General features: G+C 42.8%; 1 protein-coding gene across 1 annotated transcript in view; it reads left to right on the top strand.

Moving 5' to 3' along the window:
• The window catches only part of CCDC85C (coiled-coil domain containing 85C), a 112,579-nt gene that overhangs the window by 65,963 nt on the left and 31,075 nt on the right, over positions 1 to 15,541 (top strand). Inside the window, exon 2 of the mRNA XM_058806617.1 lies at positions 2,763 to 2,839. Coding sequence (XP_058662600.1) covers positions 2,763 to 2,839 — 77 coding nt within the window. The remainder of the gene's footprint in view (positions 1 to 2,762; positions 2,840 to 15,541) is intronic.

Raw genomic sequence — 15,541 nt, 5'->3', positions numbered from 1 at the left:
GGGCATAGCAAAGACTGGGATGGCTCTGAGCACTCATTTGGGGTTTTTTTCTATTTTTTCCCTGTGTATATTTTATGTTTTCATAGGGTGTTTTCTGGCTGAGGTCAGACATCAAGCATGGTTTGGGTTTGAACAGTGGTGTCTGAAGAATTCTAGCAGTTCTCAGGTCAGGCTTTCAGAGCCAGTGGTGGGCATTGGTTCCCAAGAATGCAGGGCTTGCCTGCCCGAGGAATATCCTTTTTTTTGGTAAGGGGTATGAAACCACAGAGAGGCAATAATTCTCTATTTCCTTTTCTTTGGCAGTCATGCCCTATTCTTTTCATCAGCCAGACAGTCAGTCCTGGTAGCATTCAGAGCCTGAACATGGCAGCTTTTGCATCACCATTCATCCTCTTAACCTAAATTCCTTGTAGCTGCTGGCACAATGAGGGTACTGGCGGAGCTGGAATGCAGGCGGGAAGGACACCTTATCTGACCAGATCTGCCAGTGGAAGCTGTTGTATTCAGCACACAGCCAGTAGTCTCTGGTTGTCTTCAGACAGAGCTGGAGACTGGTTTTGGAGCTGTTTAGCCAAATGGGTATTGTTGTACTGATATTAGGGGTAAGTTAACAAAGTGGGATGGCCTGGGGCACAGAGGAGGTCAGACCAAAGAATCCATGGTCCTCCTGGCTTTGACAATCTCAAACTCCCCTTGCACCCTGCTGGAGGACAGGTTCATTACTGATTCAGCAGGTCCTTCAAGCTGATCCTGAAATCTTGCTGCATTCAGCACCAATCTGCAGCAGCATTCTGCTCACCACCCTTAGCTGTGCACGGGTAATGCTGTGGTGCACGAGGCCTTCGCAGGAAAGTGCTTTAGATTGATTCTGTAACTGCTTGGTTTGCTCTCTCCTCTGACCTGGAGACTCCCCCATGTTGGGGTGGTTGTTGGGCTGAGTTTGTGCTCCCTGCAGCTCAAGCTGGTGTTGCTGTGAACGTGTCCACCACTTAAGCTGTTCACTGAACTTACATAGCTCCCTACAGTGTCTTCTTAACCTTTCTCATGAGGACTTGTTTGGATTTCCTGGGTTTGAACAAAGCATAATCCAGTCAGAAAACTGAGCATTTTTCCTCTGAGAGTGTGCTTTAGATGGGCACTTGACTCAGATCCATCCTGCTGTTCCTTTGTGTGCTTTGGCACTGGTCTGTTGGCACTTCTTTGAGCATATTCCAGTTTATCCCTTGAGTGGCCAAGGCAGTGTCAGTGATTAGCTGTGGCTCCCCTGCTGGCCCTTCTGCTGAGGGGCCAGAGGAGCATTCAGCCTTAGAGCTGAGAGCCTTTGGCAGCCACAGAGACAGAGAGGAGCTGTTCAGCACAGAGCCAGCCCAAACCTCACCCCTGTGCCTGCTGAGTGTTCCTGTGCCAGAGCTATAGCCAGAGGTGCCTGCTTTCCATGGGGGGCTGATCCCAAAATGTGCTGGTGCCACACCAGCCCAAACCTCACCCCTGTGCCTGCTGAGTGTTCCTGTGCCAGAGCTATAGCCAGAGGTGCCTGCTTTCCATGGAGAGCTATCCCAAAAGGTGCTGGGGCCACAGCAGCACACCCCACTCAGCACCTGGTTCCTTGTCCATTCATGCTCAGCAGGAAGTCCTGGGGTGGGGCAGTGGCTTCTGCAGTCACACCATAATAAATGAGATGAGGGAAGTTGTAATTTTGCACTTTTTAGAGCCCCTTTAGCAGTGTGGAAAATGTTTGGAGTTTTTAATATATTTATGTTTCAAATCTTTTCCTCCTGCTGTGGCAGCTAATGGCCTCTGCTACTCAAATTACAAGTGGAGGAGAAATTTTGCAAAGATCCAGTTGTAGTGGGGGAACTCATCAAGCTGTAATGAGACTGGAGAAAAGCTTGTCCCAGTGTCCTTTATTTTCTTCCCTGTGAAATTTTCAGATGTGTTTCTTCTAGGCATGGTTCAGAACAAAAGCCAGATGCTTTGGAGAGCAGTCAGCCACCCACAGAGCTCTCCAGTGACTTATCCTCTGTGCCAGGCCACCCTGTCTGGTGCTGCTGCAGTGCTAAACTGGCCATTGCATTCCTTCAGGTTGAATATTACCATTTTATGTGAGGGTATTCCCTGTTTTATTGTCCTGGTGTTTTTCTGGTTAGTGTCACGTGCTTCCACTGGAAAAAACAGATGTCCTGGGCAGGCACTTGTTGTGTGTGTCAGGCTGTGTGCATGCTGCAGCTCTGTGGCCCTGCTGAATACACTTCTCTCCCTTTTACAGCACTGGGAGCTGTGGCACTGACCTCCTCTTAGAGCTGTGCCAACAGCTTGGTTTTGTGAGTTTCTCAGTTGTTTTTTGAAAGAAAAAGGCACGTGTCTGGAGGGGTTGTTTATTCAAACCTAAAAGAAAACATCTTGTTCTGCTGTGGAGTATTTTGGTGCAGTGTAGATGAATGGGAATAGCTTTCAAAACTAGGAAATTACTTTTATGAAAATACAAAACACAGGGTTTCAACTTCACTTTCCTTCTCTATCACCCACCTCTCAAACTGGTATTGATGCAGATCCACAGAAGATATTGCTGTTGCTGAATCTCAACATTTTAATGAAAAAAACCTTTGATGGAGTCCCCCATCACCCTACACACATAGGGTTTCATTCATCAAGTCATTCCCAAACTTGCCTTTTACAGAGTGGGAAAACATGTTGCTTCTGACACAAAACTTGCCTGTACCACAAGAAACTTAAATGTGTTTTTTTTTTCTCTTTTCCTAAAGATTCATCTTCCAACTATATCAGGCAACTTGAAACAAAAGTGAAGCTCCTGGAGGATGACAACAAGCTCCTTTCCCAGGTAGGTTTTATTGCCTAATAGATACTAGTGTGCCCCAGTTCTCCTGTTTCCGTATGGTTGTGTCTGACTGCCCATGTTGATGCACACTGGCTTTTGGTAAACATCCTGTGCAGGAAGAACACAATTCATAGATAGAATTGTGTGATCCTTTTGTTAAAGTTAAAAAATAGATAGAATTTGGTCTCCTTTTGTTAAAATTAAAAAAAATATAGGGAAAAAAAGTGAATCCTCTGTGAGTGTCTGTGTGTGTTTCAGAGATGCACTAATGCCTCCCTGCAGAGCTCCTTGACCCACCTCTGCTCCTGGGGATGCCATGAGAGTCCAGCTTTGCCTGTCCTTGCTGTAGGATTTTGCCTTCCTTGCCCATTTACATTGACTTTTATCTTGTTGAAAGAGGAGACTGTTGTCAAAGGACAGCCTTGGGAATAGTTGTGTGTGGTGCAGGCTCCCAGCTTTTATTTGAGATCTTACTTAAATCTGAACAGACTCTCTAAAGGGGCACTTTTTGCTTGCATCTCCCTTTCAAAGTCTACTCCACGTGCCACTGTGCTTTTGATCACTCATGCTGCTTACCTGTCTTTATATAGCAATGTCAAGCAGTGAGAAGAAAACAGCCATTCTGCCTGGGATGTCCTCTGGATCCCCTGTGAAACACAGCAGTTGGTGTAAACAGGGGCAGCTCTGCTGCATTTAATAAGGCACTGTCTATTTAAACCATTGGAAAAATGATCCTTTTTTTACCTGTTCTTTGCATCCTTTCACTGCTTTTATGTTCTATCTTCCTGTGATTTGTAAAGATTTTTTCCCTATACTTTGCTTCTTATTTCAAGCACTATGTTTCACAGTAATTTTGTTCCAGATTCTTCCCAATTATAAGGGCTGGAAGTAGAAAAGCCCTGGTAATATTTTTTTTAAATGCCTTTTTTCCAGTTGTGCTGTTCTTTGCATTTCACCAAATCAGAGAATAGATTGTTCCAGGTCACATTTTTAAAACATTCTCATTTAAAATAAACTCACAAAAATAATAGAGAGCTCTATGTGTACTGAAATTTTAATAACATCATTTTGTCAATTTTTTTTTTAAATGCATATTTTTACCTGACTCTGAGCTTTTTAAAAGATTACTCCTTTCTCCCAGCATACTTGTTGGCATTACTAGCCATGAAAAAAAACTCAGAGGGCACCAAAGGGTTAAACCCCAAAGGGTGCTCTACTCACCAGCTTTGTAGTTGCTTCATGTATTAATTGATTGCTAGTTTGATTTTAAGTCCCCCTGTCTTTCTCCCAAACTGTGACTGAGCTGGTGTCTGGTGGCTTTAATTGGAGCTATTGACAGGCAGATGGATGTGCATGGGTTCAGGGATGGGCTCAGTGTGCCCTTGGCCTGGCTTTGTCCTGCCACAGCCAAGCACTTTACTCTGTCACATCTGCCTTGGGAGGTCAGGAAGAAGTTGGTAACTAATGGTGAACATGAACAGGGTCTGCATAGCTGCATGGGCTTGTTGCTTTGGGAGGATGAAACCCAGTTAATTTTGGGTTGTGCAGGGCTGCTTGAGGCTCATCAGCCCTTCACCTTCATGCTGCCCTGGGTGTGAGGGCTGTGCCTTTTCCTCCACTGTCCTCAGGTGTCATCACCTTTTGGGCTGTATTATTACAAATATTTGAATCCAGGAGGGTGGGAAATTACCTTAAAATAGCTCTGTGTTCTGGAGAAGGCCAGTCACATCCTCAGTGGCAGCAGGCACTGATGCCAGCCTGGCCTGGCTCTGATGTGCTGTGCAGCTCCTGTGTGATGTTTGAATGGCTCTCCAAAAACACCAGGACCCAACTTGATTTAGATTACATTCAGGAAATAACTTTCTTTTATTATAAGCAGGGACTTAGTTGTCCTTAGGGCAACAGGACTGTTGAAGCTGCCATGGGGTGACTGAACTCCCTGGGAATACTGAGCTGCATCACCTCCAGCCTGTCATGCTACACACCCACATCTGGATTTTTTTCTCTTTTAATGAGAAAGATTAGAAAAATCTGTATAGACACAGGCTCACATGCATATGTACATACAGTTCCCAGCACTTTCCCAGAAAGCATAATCCACTTACTGTGTTTTTACTTGCTTTGTCTGACTGGGAAGTGTTTGGCTGTTACCATGTGAATTTTGGGATAAGACTCTACTCAGAAAGGATCCTGGCAAACTTTCTCCTGTTTTCAAAGTTGCCAGGTGATCCTGGCTGTTTGAACTCTGCAGTGCCAAACTGGCTTGTCAACACCAAAGTCACATTTCAGCTCTGCTTGGCTTTCTCCCTGGGAGTATTGACTTTGCAATAATATTTGCAGCCTGGTGTCAAGAAGTTCTATCACCAGTGTGCTGAGGGGTGATGAAACCTGACGTCCTAAGTAACAAACAGTGCCTGTGCATTAAGGGATTAACAAATCAGGGGTGGTTATGGAAGTCTTCCTGGCTTCCTTCCAACTGCTAAACATAGAGCTGAAATTGTGCTTCATCCAGAGAAACCTGAGAAGGCTGGTGCTGCAAAGGATATTTGCAAGCTTTATGGATGGATTTATATTCCAGTGGCCAGTGACACAATACCATTTTGCTGGCTGCTGCATCCTCAGTGAGATTTGTTGCTTTATCTTCTCCAGCATCTCTGGAGTGAAGGTGTGCTGAGAGGTGGTGCCTTTGTAGCCCCTTCTGGAATCCAGATGTTGCAGGGGATCTCAAGCTTGCACTTTTTCTCCTGCTTCCCACATATCCTTTCCCTAGAAGCACTTTAGAAGAAAGCCCCAGTGGGACAGGCAAAAGCTCCCCAGCCCATGCCTGGCAGCTGCTCTGCACTGTACATGTCACCTGCAGCACAGGTGTGCTGGGGTTCACACTTCTGTTTTTCCAGTGACTTATTTGAACAGGTTAATGAAGAGAGCTTTTCTTATTTTTAGAGATCAAGAAATACCATCTCACAAGCCACACTCCAGTGGGAGGAAAGCAAAGGGAGATAAGGGTATTGCTATAATAGCCATATATGTGGGGTTTTTTTGTTGTTGTTTTGACTTTGGTTTTCTAGGGAAGGGTATGATCTGTATTTCCAGTTGGAAAATGATATGCTTCTGACATTGCTAACCCATCAGTATTCATCACTCTCTCCATTTTCTTTTCTCTGAGGAGAAATAACTCCTGTTTTTAGTTTTTTTGACACAGTTTATGCTGTGATGCTTTGTTGGTGTGACCATGTCAGCTAGAAGGTCATGCTCTTGGCTGGCATCACTGTGCTGGCAAAGTCTCTGGCAGCAATTCTGGCAACCCACAACTTTTGTTGCCCTGGTTTATATTGTCTGGGGAGAGGTTGTAGCAAATGCCACTACCAGAAAAGGCCACTCAGTCCTGCTCTCCAGTGCTGGTAGGTGTCTGTGGTGTGGCCACAGTGGCAAAGACCCCACAAAGCCTGGTGGGGATGGTGTGAACCTTTCTCACAGGTGCAGGTGGGTTCTGGAAGTTTTAGTTGTGCAGTGTGAAGAAGATCAATGAAATCTCTGAGAAATGTTGGGTGTTGGTTTCAGAGAGCTTCACGGGCATCACTTCTGTAGCCTCACATTCTCCAGGGAAGACTTGCACTGAGCTCTGCTGTGTGCATGGATTTGGTCTGTGCAACATCACGTGGGTAAAGTCCTGATATTCCTCTGTGTCATTGAGGGAAGTGCCCAGAAGATCTGATGTTAACCTTTCTTTAGTGGTGTCTGGTTGCCCAGGCAAGGGTGCCTTCCATATTGCTAAGATACAATCCCTGAGGTGGGAGACCATATTTGCTTTCCATTCCTCTGAGCTAAAAGTGTCCAAGCACAAAATAAACCCCTTAAGCTACTTCATGCTGCCCCTTGAACAAACTGGATTTTTTAATTTCACACTTTCCCCTTAGGTTAGAGAGACCTGTATTTACAACATTTGGGAGCTCCAAAGGTCAGTTCTGGGTAGTTTCATAACTAGTGCACACATTATAGGGGTAATAAGGGTAACAAACTTCTGGCCATTCTTTCACATTATTTTGCATTTTCAGCTCATTCTGTACACATGCAAAGGTTGAGCACTTTTAGCTAAAACTGGAGTTTATAGGCTGTGTGGACTTATCACTTTTCTCTCTTTTTGTAACCAAGTACTGTGCACCATGGGCTGGCTGTCAGGGCTCCTTTTGGTTTGTAGTCTCTGCTGAGCTGTGTCTACCTTTTCCCTTGATAGCAGGAATGCCAGAGGCATTTTTCTATTCAGGCATGCTCAGGGCACATTACACATCTTTGTTTCAAAAAGCCCAGCTTTAAAGAAATCAGATGCATTGGGCAGGTGATGCTCTAAGTAACTGGACATTTGGCAATGAAGTCCTGGTGCCTCTTTCACAGGTTCCCTGGTGCAGAGCAGAAACAAAAAATTCTTCTCTAGGGAGTGACAGCCCTTGAGATTTATGAGTATTTAATTAAAATTGCCAAATAGACTTCAGTAGCAGCACTTGACAGCAGTGAAGTGGCTGAGATTTAGAGTTTCCTTGGAAGATCTTTAGAGCATCCCTACAAGTTCTTGAAAACTGTTCTTAGTCTCACTTTTAAGAAATTGCATGCTTTCCCTGAATTAAAAAGCTGCAGCTAAATGAGTCAATAAAATATTAACTAATTTAATAGTAGGAATGGTAGATATTATTAACTCATTAGATAGGAGGCAATGCCTGAACACTGCTATTGAAACAGGGCTGAGGTGTTTGAGCAAGGAACTTCCATGGTCACAGCATCTGCAGCTGCCACAATTCTTGGGCAAATGGGATCTTGGCACAACCATGCACTCAGCAGGCAGTTTCCAGCACATCCTTCTGAAAATAAGGGGGAAAAGGAGCCTGACAATCATTAGCACTGCAAAGAACAAAGATGTAAATGCCATTCAGTGGAGAGAAATGCCATTCTGATTTCTTCCCAAGGAGGAGAAAAAGAAATTGCCCACAATGTGCTGGCTGGCTTCAGCAGAGTCAGAGTGCAATTTCCCCCTTATTTTATTATCAGCCACTTCTGTGCCAAGTCTGCCATTAACAGTGCCTGCTTGCAGAGTTGCCTCTGGCTCTCAGAGGTGCTGTAAGGTCTCAGCATTGGGGCCTCTCTGTGAATTGGCTCTGGAGGTTTGTCTGAGGCCATGGCTTGTGCCAGGAGCACTGCACACGCTCACCACGACAGGAACAAAATTACAAACCTGTCTGATTTCCCCAAAGCCTGCCTATTGTTTGTGCGTGAGGAGGATAAGTATAATTGCTTTAATTTAAGGCCTCACAAGGGAAATAGAATTTTTTTTGGTAATATAGAGCAACTCAGACATGAAAGCTTTCCAGGCAGTTGGTCTCCATTTAAATTCAGAATACTGAAGGGGATTTGCCCTCAGTTACTCTATTACCATTTTTAGACAGTGTTTCAATGTTTAGTTGCATATTAATTTTAAGTAATGAAAAAGGAGATTCATATTTGGGGTCACATCCAAATATTCCTTTCAAGTCAACGGTGAGAATTCCTACAGGACTCCATGCATTTTGGAGTACAACTCTTGAAGAAAGATTTTCAGAGACCTTCTCTCTTGAGACCAAAACTTTGATATAGTTTTGAGAGAACACTGCATTGCTTACATGTGCAAATGCAAAATATGATAACAGAACCCCTCAAATGTTGCTTCCTTAGTTGTGGAAGCAGAATCTTAATAAAAAAATCCAACGTAGGATGCAAAGCCAATCAATATCTATTGTCATTATATTGCAAATGTTCATATTGTCGTTCCCTTATTGCAAGTGTTTCACACCTCCTTGGTGTTTCTTGTAGGCAACTCCTCAGAGCACTGGCTCTTCCTTCTTCTCACAGCAGCCAACTGACTCCAGTTCCCCTCAACCAACCAACCCACTCTTTTATAGCACTCTTCTTCTTATTGGTTACAGCTGGGGCCTGTTAAAGTCAGGCCTGCTCCTAATCATTAATAATTAGCCCAGCTGCAACTCCTTAGGGGTAAGATTACATTCTGTACTACCTTTATTTTCTTATATTCTATCCCCCTACAAATGTCCAAGTGTGTTCCATTTCACTTCTTCTATGAATTGCAATAACAAGACTGATCTGACCAATTTGCTATCCAATAAGCTGACTTGAGATGTAAGTAACAATATGTACTTGTTGAAATGTTTTTCTTCCCCAGATAAGAAATGTAAACTTTTATAGAAGCAGTTCAAAATACCTTCAAGCCCTCTAAGATAGTGGAGTTCCTTCAGTTTACTTTGGACATGAGACTTGAGCTGCTCCCTACCAAAATAATTATTCTCTAAATAAATATTTAGAAGTGCATTTATATACTTCTAAAGTACATGATCAGTGACAGAAATGAGCTTTTGCAACTTGCAATGAAATCTGGCTGCTGTGTCTTCTGGGGGTTGTCACCTGTGGCATCCAGGGATTTTATGAGAATGTAAAGAGAGTTCCCTAAAAACCTAGGAAATATAATTCAAAAGATCTGGCTTCAGAAGTCAACTAACAGATAGAAAGAGACATGCTGGGTTAATTCACTCTTACAAATTTGAGACCATCATATAATTTCTTGCAACTTCAAATTTTGGAAGGGCTGGAGCTGAATTTCAGTGTCTGAGTGTGTGTGAGAGAGATGCACACATGCAAAGCTCTGTCATGCCCCATTTGTTTCTGTTGTGGGTAAGCAAGAACATTGGGTTTAATGAGGCTCAGTTTAACCTCCAGCTGTGAAATACAGGATTAGTCATATCCTGTGCTTAACCAGCTTTGTAATAATTTCACTAAATTCCACTTTTTATCTCTGTATGAGGGCAGGGCCAGAGAAAAAGCTCTTAATTGCAGTTAGATCAGGCTATGAAGAAGCAGCTTTTTGTGTCTTTGATACATGTGGAGAAGTTCAAAGTACACAGAGTCCCAGTGATCCGTCCATCTGAGAAGTACTGAAAAATGTCTTGAGGGGAAACTATGCAATAACTGCAGAGGCTTTAAAACAGATTTTTACAATGAGTAAAACGCCAAATTCAAGCCCAGATCAAGAAAGATTGAGAGTCTGACATCTGAAAACTACTTGGGCAACAATGGGAAGGATGTTAATCGTTCATTGCTTTGAGAACAAAAAAGCCTCTTTACTCAAAACTGCAAGTTTATGACAAGACTTTCGGTTTTGTTTTTTCTTGAAGCCAACAATGCAAATCGAAATCTTTATAAGAGACTTTTAAAGAATATTCAGATTATCTCAAAAAAATTGAGACTGGCTGTAATTGATTCTCCCTGGCTGCTTGAGTTCTGGTTCAGCAAAGAGCTTGGAACATCTGAGTGGTCCTCCAGAGGGGAGGCACTTGGCTGCCCAGCATGAGCTGAATCCTGAAAGGGACCTTTGCTGCTTTATCAGCAGAGGTTCAGGTCTTTATTTATCTTATTCCCAGCTCTGTTGTTTCATGGGATGTGGGGATTGCCCTGAGGGCAGCCCAGCAGCGGTGCTGTGGTGTGATTTTGGAGGAGGGACTGGTTCCCTGTAGCCTCCTTGCCTGGAGTGCAGCTGACAGGAGAAAATGAAAGGTGACTCTGGGGGATAGTCCAGAGCTGTGCTTGACCCTACATCCATATCAACATCTGCTTCCCTGGAGGGGCTGGGGCAGCATTCTGTAGTTTCTCTGCTGGCACCCCAGTAAAGATGCTGATTTTGGTTCTAATGAGCCATGATGGGCTCTATTAATCTGTGACTCTGAAACTCCCGCCCTGCAAGCCACAGACCAGACTTGGGCTGCACCAAATGCCAGTGGCTGTAGCTCCATTTGGCTTTGTTAACTACTGAGCTGCATTTCTGTTTGGGTTATAGGCTGTGATACTTGGATCTCTCAGTTGTGCCAGCTCATATACCCTCCTGAGCAAAGCTTGCCAGTTGTGTGATTATAATTATATACTGCAATTTGGTTTGAACTGATTATTTGAGTCTCCTGTGAGTTATGGGCTTGATCTTTCTCTGCAGATCTCAAACAAGAGGACAAAAATGCAGACATCCTTGAATATTAGCAGTGTACTTAAGTTCCCTACCTCAGTTGCTACAGAGAATGGAGAAGTTTGAAACCTGCACTGCTTTTATATCCTGTACCCCACTGAGATGCTAATAAAACTCTTTTTCCAAGAGTGATTTTACATGGTAGAATCTGCTAATCTACTGTCTCCTGCCTTTCCCAAAGTTGTTAGCTGCCCCAACAACAGAGAATTCCAGCTGTCACCAGTGCAGCCAGGTGAAATCTGGTTGCCCCTCTGGTTTTGTGAACACGGATCATGATGTGAGGGGGAAGTCAGAGCCTAGGCAGAAATGGGGATCCTCACCCCTGTGTTACATTTGTGAATGGCCAAGATCCAGCCATGGCACAATGCCCAAATGCATTTCCAATTCTACATGGACTACTAAAAATGGATTTACTGATGGAGCTGGCTGAGGCTGTGCTTGTGACGTCCTGGCTGAATACTGAAGAGGGAATCAGGAGAGTGGGTGTTTGACAGACCCTTATCCCCTAAAGCCTTTGTCACCAGTTCAAGTGATCCCCAGATGTGTTACATGTACAACAGGGATATGAACCAGTGTGAAGGAATTTAATCTCTCCTGTTACAGAAAACTCATATTATTGCATGACATGGAAGATGTTAAATAGTTTTAATCTCATCCTTTAATTTTTTTTCCCTATTTGCAGAGTTCTTTCAAAATCAAAACTGTTGATTTTTTTATTGCACTCTCATGTGTGTGATTTCCAGCTTACCTGATAAATGCTGCTGAAGCTAATGGGACTCTTCACATATACTTAAAGTCAGATATATGCTATGCTGAGCTTATTTTTGCCTGAATATGTCTTGTAGTGATAACTGCAATTACTGAACCTTAATTCAATTATTTGCTAGCTTCACACAGTGAAATTGCCCATCCCTCAGATTCCTGGTGCGTGAGACACTAAAACATGGACTAATGAGATAAGGGGGAAATGTTTGTGCAGGGGTGTGTGGCAGGGGATGCTCTCTGGGGCACGAGGCTGCCTGACAGGGCCAATCCCTCCTGGTGCTGAGGAGCAGTGCCCATTGCCCTAATGCCCCTGTGGGAGCTGGGCAAGGCAGGTGCTTTGCACCACCTGTGTGTTATTTGAGATGTGTTTCTGCTTTGCTTTAGCTCAGTAAAACATCACTGATGTACTGTGATAGCTGGGCCTGCCTTGGGCCAGCTCCTTGTTACAGGGTGTCACCATGATGTTTTCTAAAAAATCTCTTCGCCAGGATTCTTCTCCTGAGAAGCTGAGAAAAGCTCAGAAAAGAAATGTAAACAATAATTATCTAATTGCTTGGAATGTGGCCTGGAGTTTGCTCACCAACAGGTGCATCTTTGATTGGTTCCATGTGAATTGTTTTTAATTAAGGACCAGTCCCAGTCCAGCTGTGTCGGACTCTCTGGTCAGTCACGGGTTTTTGTCATCATTCTTGTCTAGCCTTCTGATGGCTCTTTTCTCTATATTTAGTATAGTTTTAGTATATAATTTATATAATATAATATAACATAACATAACATAATGCAATACAATGCAATACAATATAATATAATACCATATAATAAAATAATAAATCAGCCTTCTAAGAACTTGGAGTCAGATTCTCATCTCTCACCCCATCCTGGGGACCCTCACAACACCACAACAACAGGGCTGTGTGCTCTGATAGTGCCTTTGCCCTCTGCAGGTGTGCTCAAGTGTGGTAGCTGAGAAGAAGAGTAAGGTGGTCAAGCTTTACCAACTGTTTGGGGGGATCACCATGCTCTGAATCTGGATAGTCAGGTATTAGTGTTTGTGCAGATGGGTTCTGCAAGGCTTCATTCATGAATATAGGGAAAAGGGTTGAAGTTCAGGTAATGATGTTATCTTGCCAAGTAAGACAATATTGACACCTGCATATAAGACCTTTGGTCACCTATGGCACAGTTATGAGTTTTTCTCAAGATAATAAAATAACTTTTTTTCTGTTAGGTTTCCACTTGTATAACGTTCTTCTGTTCTCTTCTAGCTGGCTGAGTGCAACAGCTTCCCAAGGAATTTCAGTAAGGCAGAGAGAGCTAATGCATCCACAAGCAGCTTTTTGGAACTGGGGGGCTGCCTTTTAGTGCTGCTGCTGATTGTTTAGGGCTCTGATTGCTCATTCTTTCACTTGCTAATGTTGGTGATTTCCATTTTTTAATCATCTGAATGTATTAAATATGCCACTAATTTATTTTTATTTCTGCCCTGTACCTGTGCAAGAGACATTGGTTAGTGATATCTGTGTTTTGGCCAAGTTCAAATCAATGCCATTTGCCTATGTGAAGAGAAGCGTGCACTTTCAGCTAAATTGCTACAGGAAATAACAGAAAAAGGTCTTGAGCTAAATCTTCCATTTAATTACTCAGTTGTAAACAATGGGTTGTTGAGTGTCAAAATTGAGGCAGTTTCAATTACTGGAACAATTATGGTTTAGAGTGTTGTTGCTGGTAGGTTAAGAATTTATATTACAGTGACAGACAAGTAATCCAGGTAATGGGCAGTGCAAGAGTCCATAAAGATGAAGGCAGCCTGACACTGAAATAAAACCTTCTCCATTTTTTTTCCTCTTCACAAACGTATATAATCAAAAGCCAAGGTCTCAACAGAGTTTTCCATCTAACATCCAAGATTTATGGATGAAACTAAAATCTGAAGTAAGAGCAATTTTTTTTAAATATTGGCTTTTTTTTTCCCCATATAGAGAATTACCCAAATCATAAACCAAGATCCTTATGGGCATACATGGTCAGGGTGTGATGCCCTTGCCCTATAGCTGAGGACCAAGTTCACTCTGATGTTTAAATGATGGCTGAAGGAAATCCTGTGCTTTGTGAAAGGGAAGTTAGCCACTGAAAAATGGAAATTGCTTGTCTGTCACAGTGCTGGCTGATGGTGTGGCATAACGATTTGTCCAAAGAAAATCTTCTGAACTAGTGTCAATAATGGCATGTTCTCTTGTCAATGTTGAGTTCCTTGCAGTATTCCTTTCCATCTATTTGCATTTCATGCTGTTACATAATTTCTTCTAAAGTTGTGTTGAAAGCAGATACAATATTAATACATTTAATGGTGTGGTGTGTAATCTGCTGTCTCCTGAGCTTAGTGCAAGTGGGTCTGCATTGTGGGAAAATGAGGCTGATTATTATAAACCCTTGGAAATGACAGTCCTTTGGGAAGTCTGCTGTCTGTGACTCATGTATGCTTGATTCTCTGTGTTCTGGACACATTTTGCCATCCCTTTATATTCCCCAGAGGTAAATAAAAAGGGGCTCAGGGCCTTCAGTTTGGTGCTTTGTTGTGTGTTTTTAAAAAACACTTGTGAACCAAGAGAGAAAGTTTTCACGGTGCAGGGGGTTAGAAATGAGTTCCAAAGGGGTGGGGAGAGCTGTGGTGCTCAGGTGCCTGCAGGCTGTCCTTCCTTTCCCCTGCCTGCAGCTGGAGGATGCTCTTGGTCTCCAGCAGCTCTTTATCACTTCTGCCAAGGCTCCAGGGGTGCTCAGGCACTGGATGCCAATGTTTAGACACCCAGATTGCTCCCCAATGACCCCACAGCCCATGGGGAGAAGGGAAGCTGTGACCCTTTGTGAAGGCTTTAATATTTCCACAGGGCACAGGGTCAAACTGATCATTTATGATTAAATACTTCTTAAAATCTGTCTTCAGCCTTCATCTGTTAGAATTTATGTGAAGGGAGAAAAAAGTGTTTTCAATTAAAGGCTACTTATGTAACAACCCTGTTTTGAATGCTAATTCATGAATTACTGGGAGCTGACAGTGCTGCTTTTTAATTTTCCACGGTCACTTCAGAACATAATTCTAACTGAAATAATTTTTTGCTAATCTCTCATAAATACTGAGAACTTTCTGTCAAGTAAATTTCCGTCTTTCTGTATTTAATTTATGTTAAGAACAGTCCATTTTGTTGCATCAAAGAATTTCAGAATGAAATATTTGTCTTCTTTTTTCTCCCTTCTAGCAGAAGTAACACTGAAGGGTAGCAGAAAAGATAATTTGTCTGACTTGTCTCTAAGTTTTCAACACTTTATCTTCACAGTTGGTCCAACACGGCCACAGCACTGATCTGACTTTACTGGACAGAAACGAAGAGGAAAATAAATGTTGCTTTGTAGCACTTTGACCTTAAAATACCACAAACACCATCCATCTTCTTGTGTTATTTGTGTTATTTTTCAATTGAATCACTCAGCACAGCAGGTCAAAAAGTCAGAGGCCACCATTTCTTCTCTTTGCTAGCAGGATGGAAAGCTTTGATAGGAACAAGTGTTTGCTGTTTCTTCATTGTTTTGTTTTGCCTTTTTTTTTTTTAATGTAATTTTAGTCTTTGGTAAGTACCAAGACTTTAATTTCTATCTCAAGCATTTAAAATTATACATTATTTGTTATGGAAAATATCCCTTTCCACCCATCAAATTGCTTGTTTTCTACACAGAAAAAAAGTTGGTTTTGCAGTTATTTATACTAAAAAACTTGGTTTGGTGACCCTACACTTTTCTCACTGGTAGGAATAGACCAAACTCCCTTCCCTGGTGGGAGGGACAGGCCTGTGTCCATTTGTTTCATAACAGGCTGGCAAAGTCTTGGGCTTTGGTCC

Source organism: Ammospiza caudacuta, chromosome 6 (genome assembly GCF_027887145.1).
Source record: "Ammospiza caudacuta isolate bAmmCau1 chromosome 6, bAmmCau1.pri, whole genome shotgun sequence".
Classification (NCBI taxonomy): Eukaryota; Metazoa; Chordata; class Aves; order Passeriformes; family Passerellidae; genus Ammospiza; species Ammospiza caudacuta.
The sequence above is the reverse complement of the archived record's forward strand: the minus strand, read 5'-3'. Positions and strand labels throughout refer to the sequence as shown.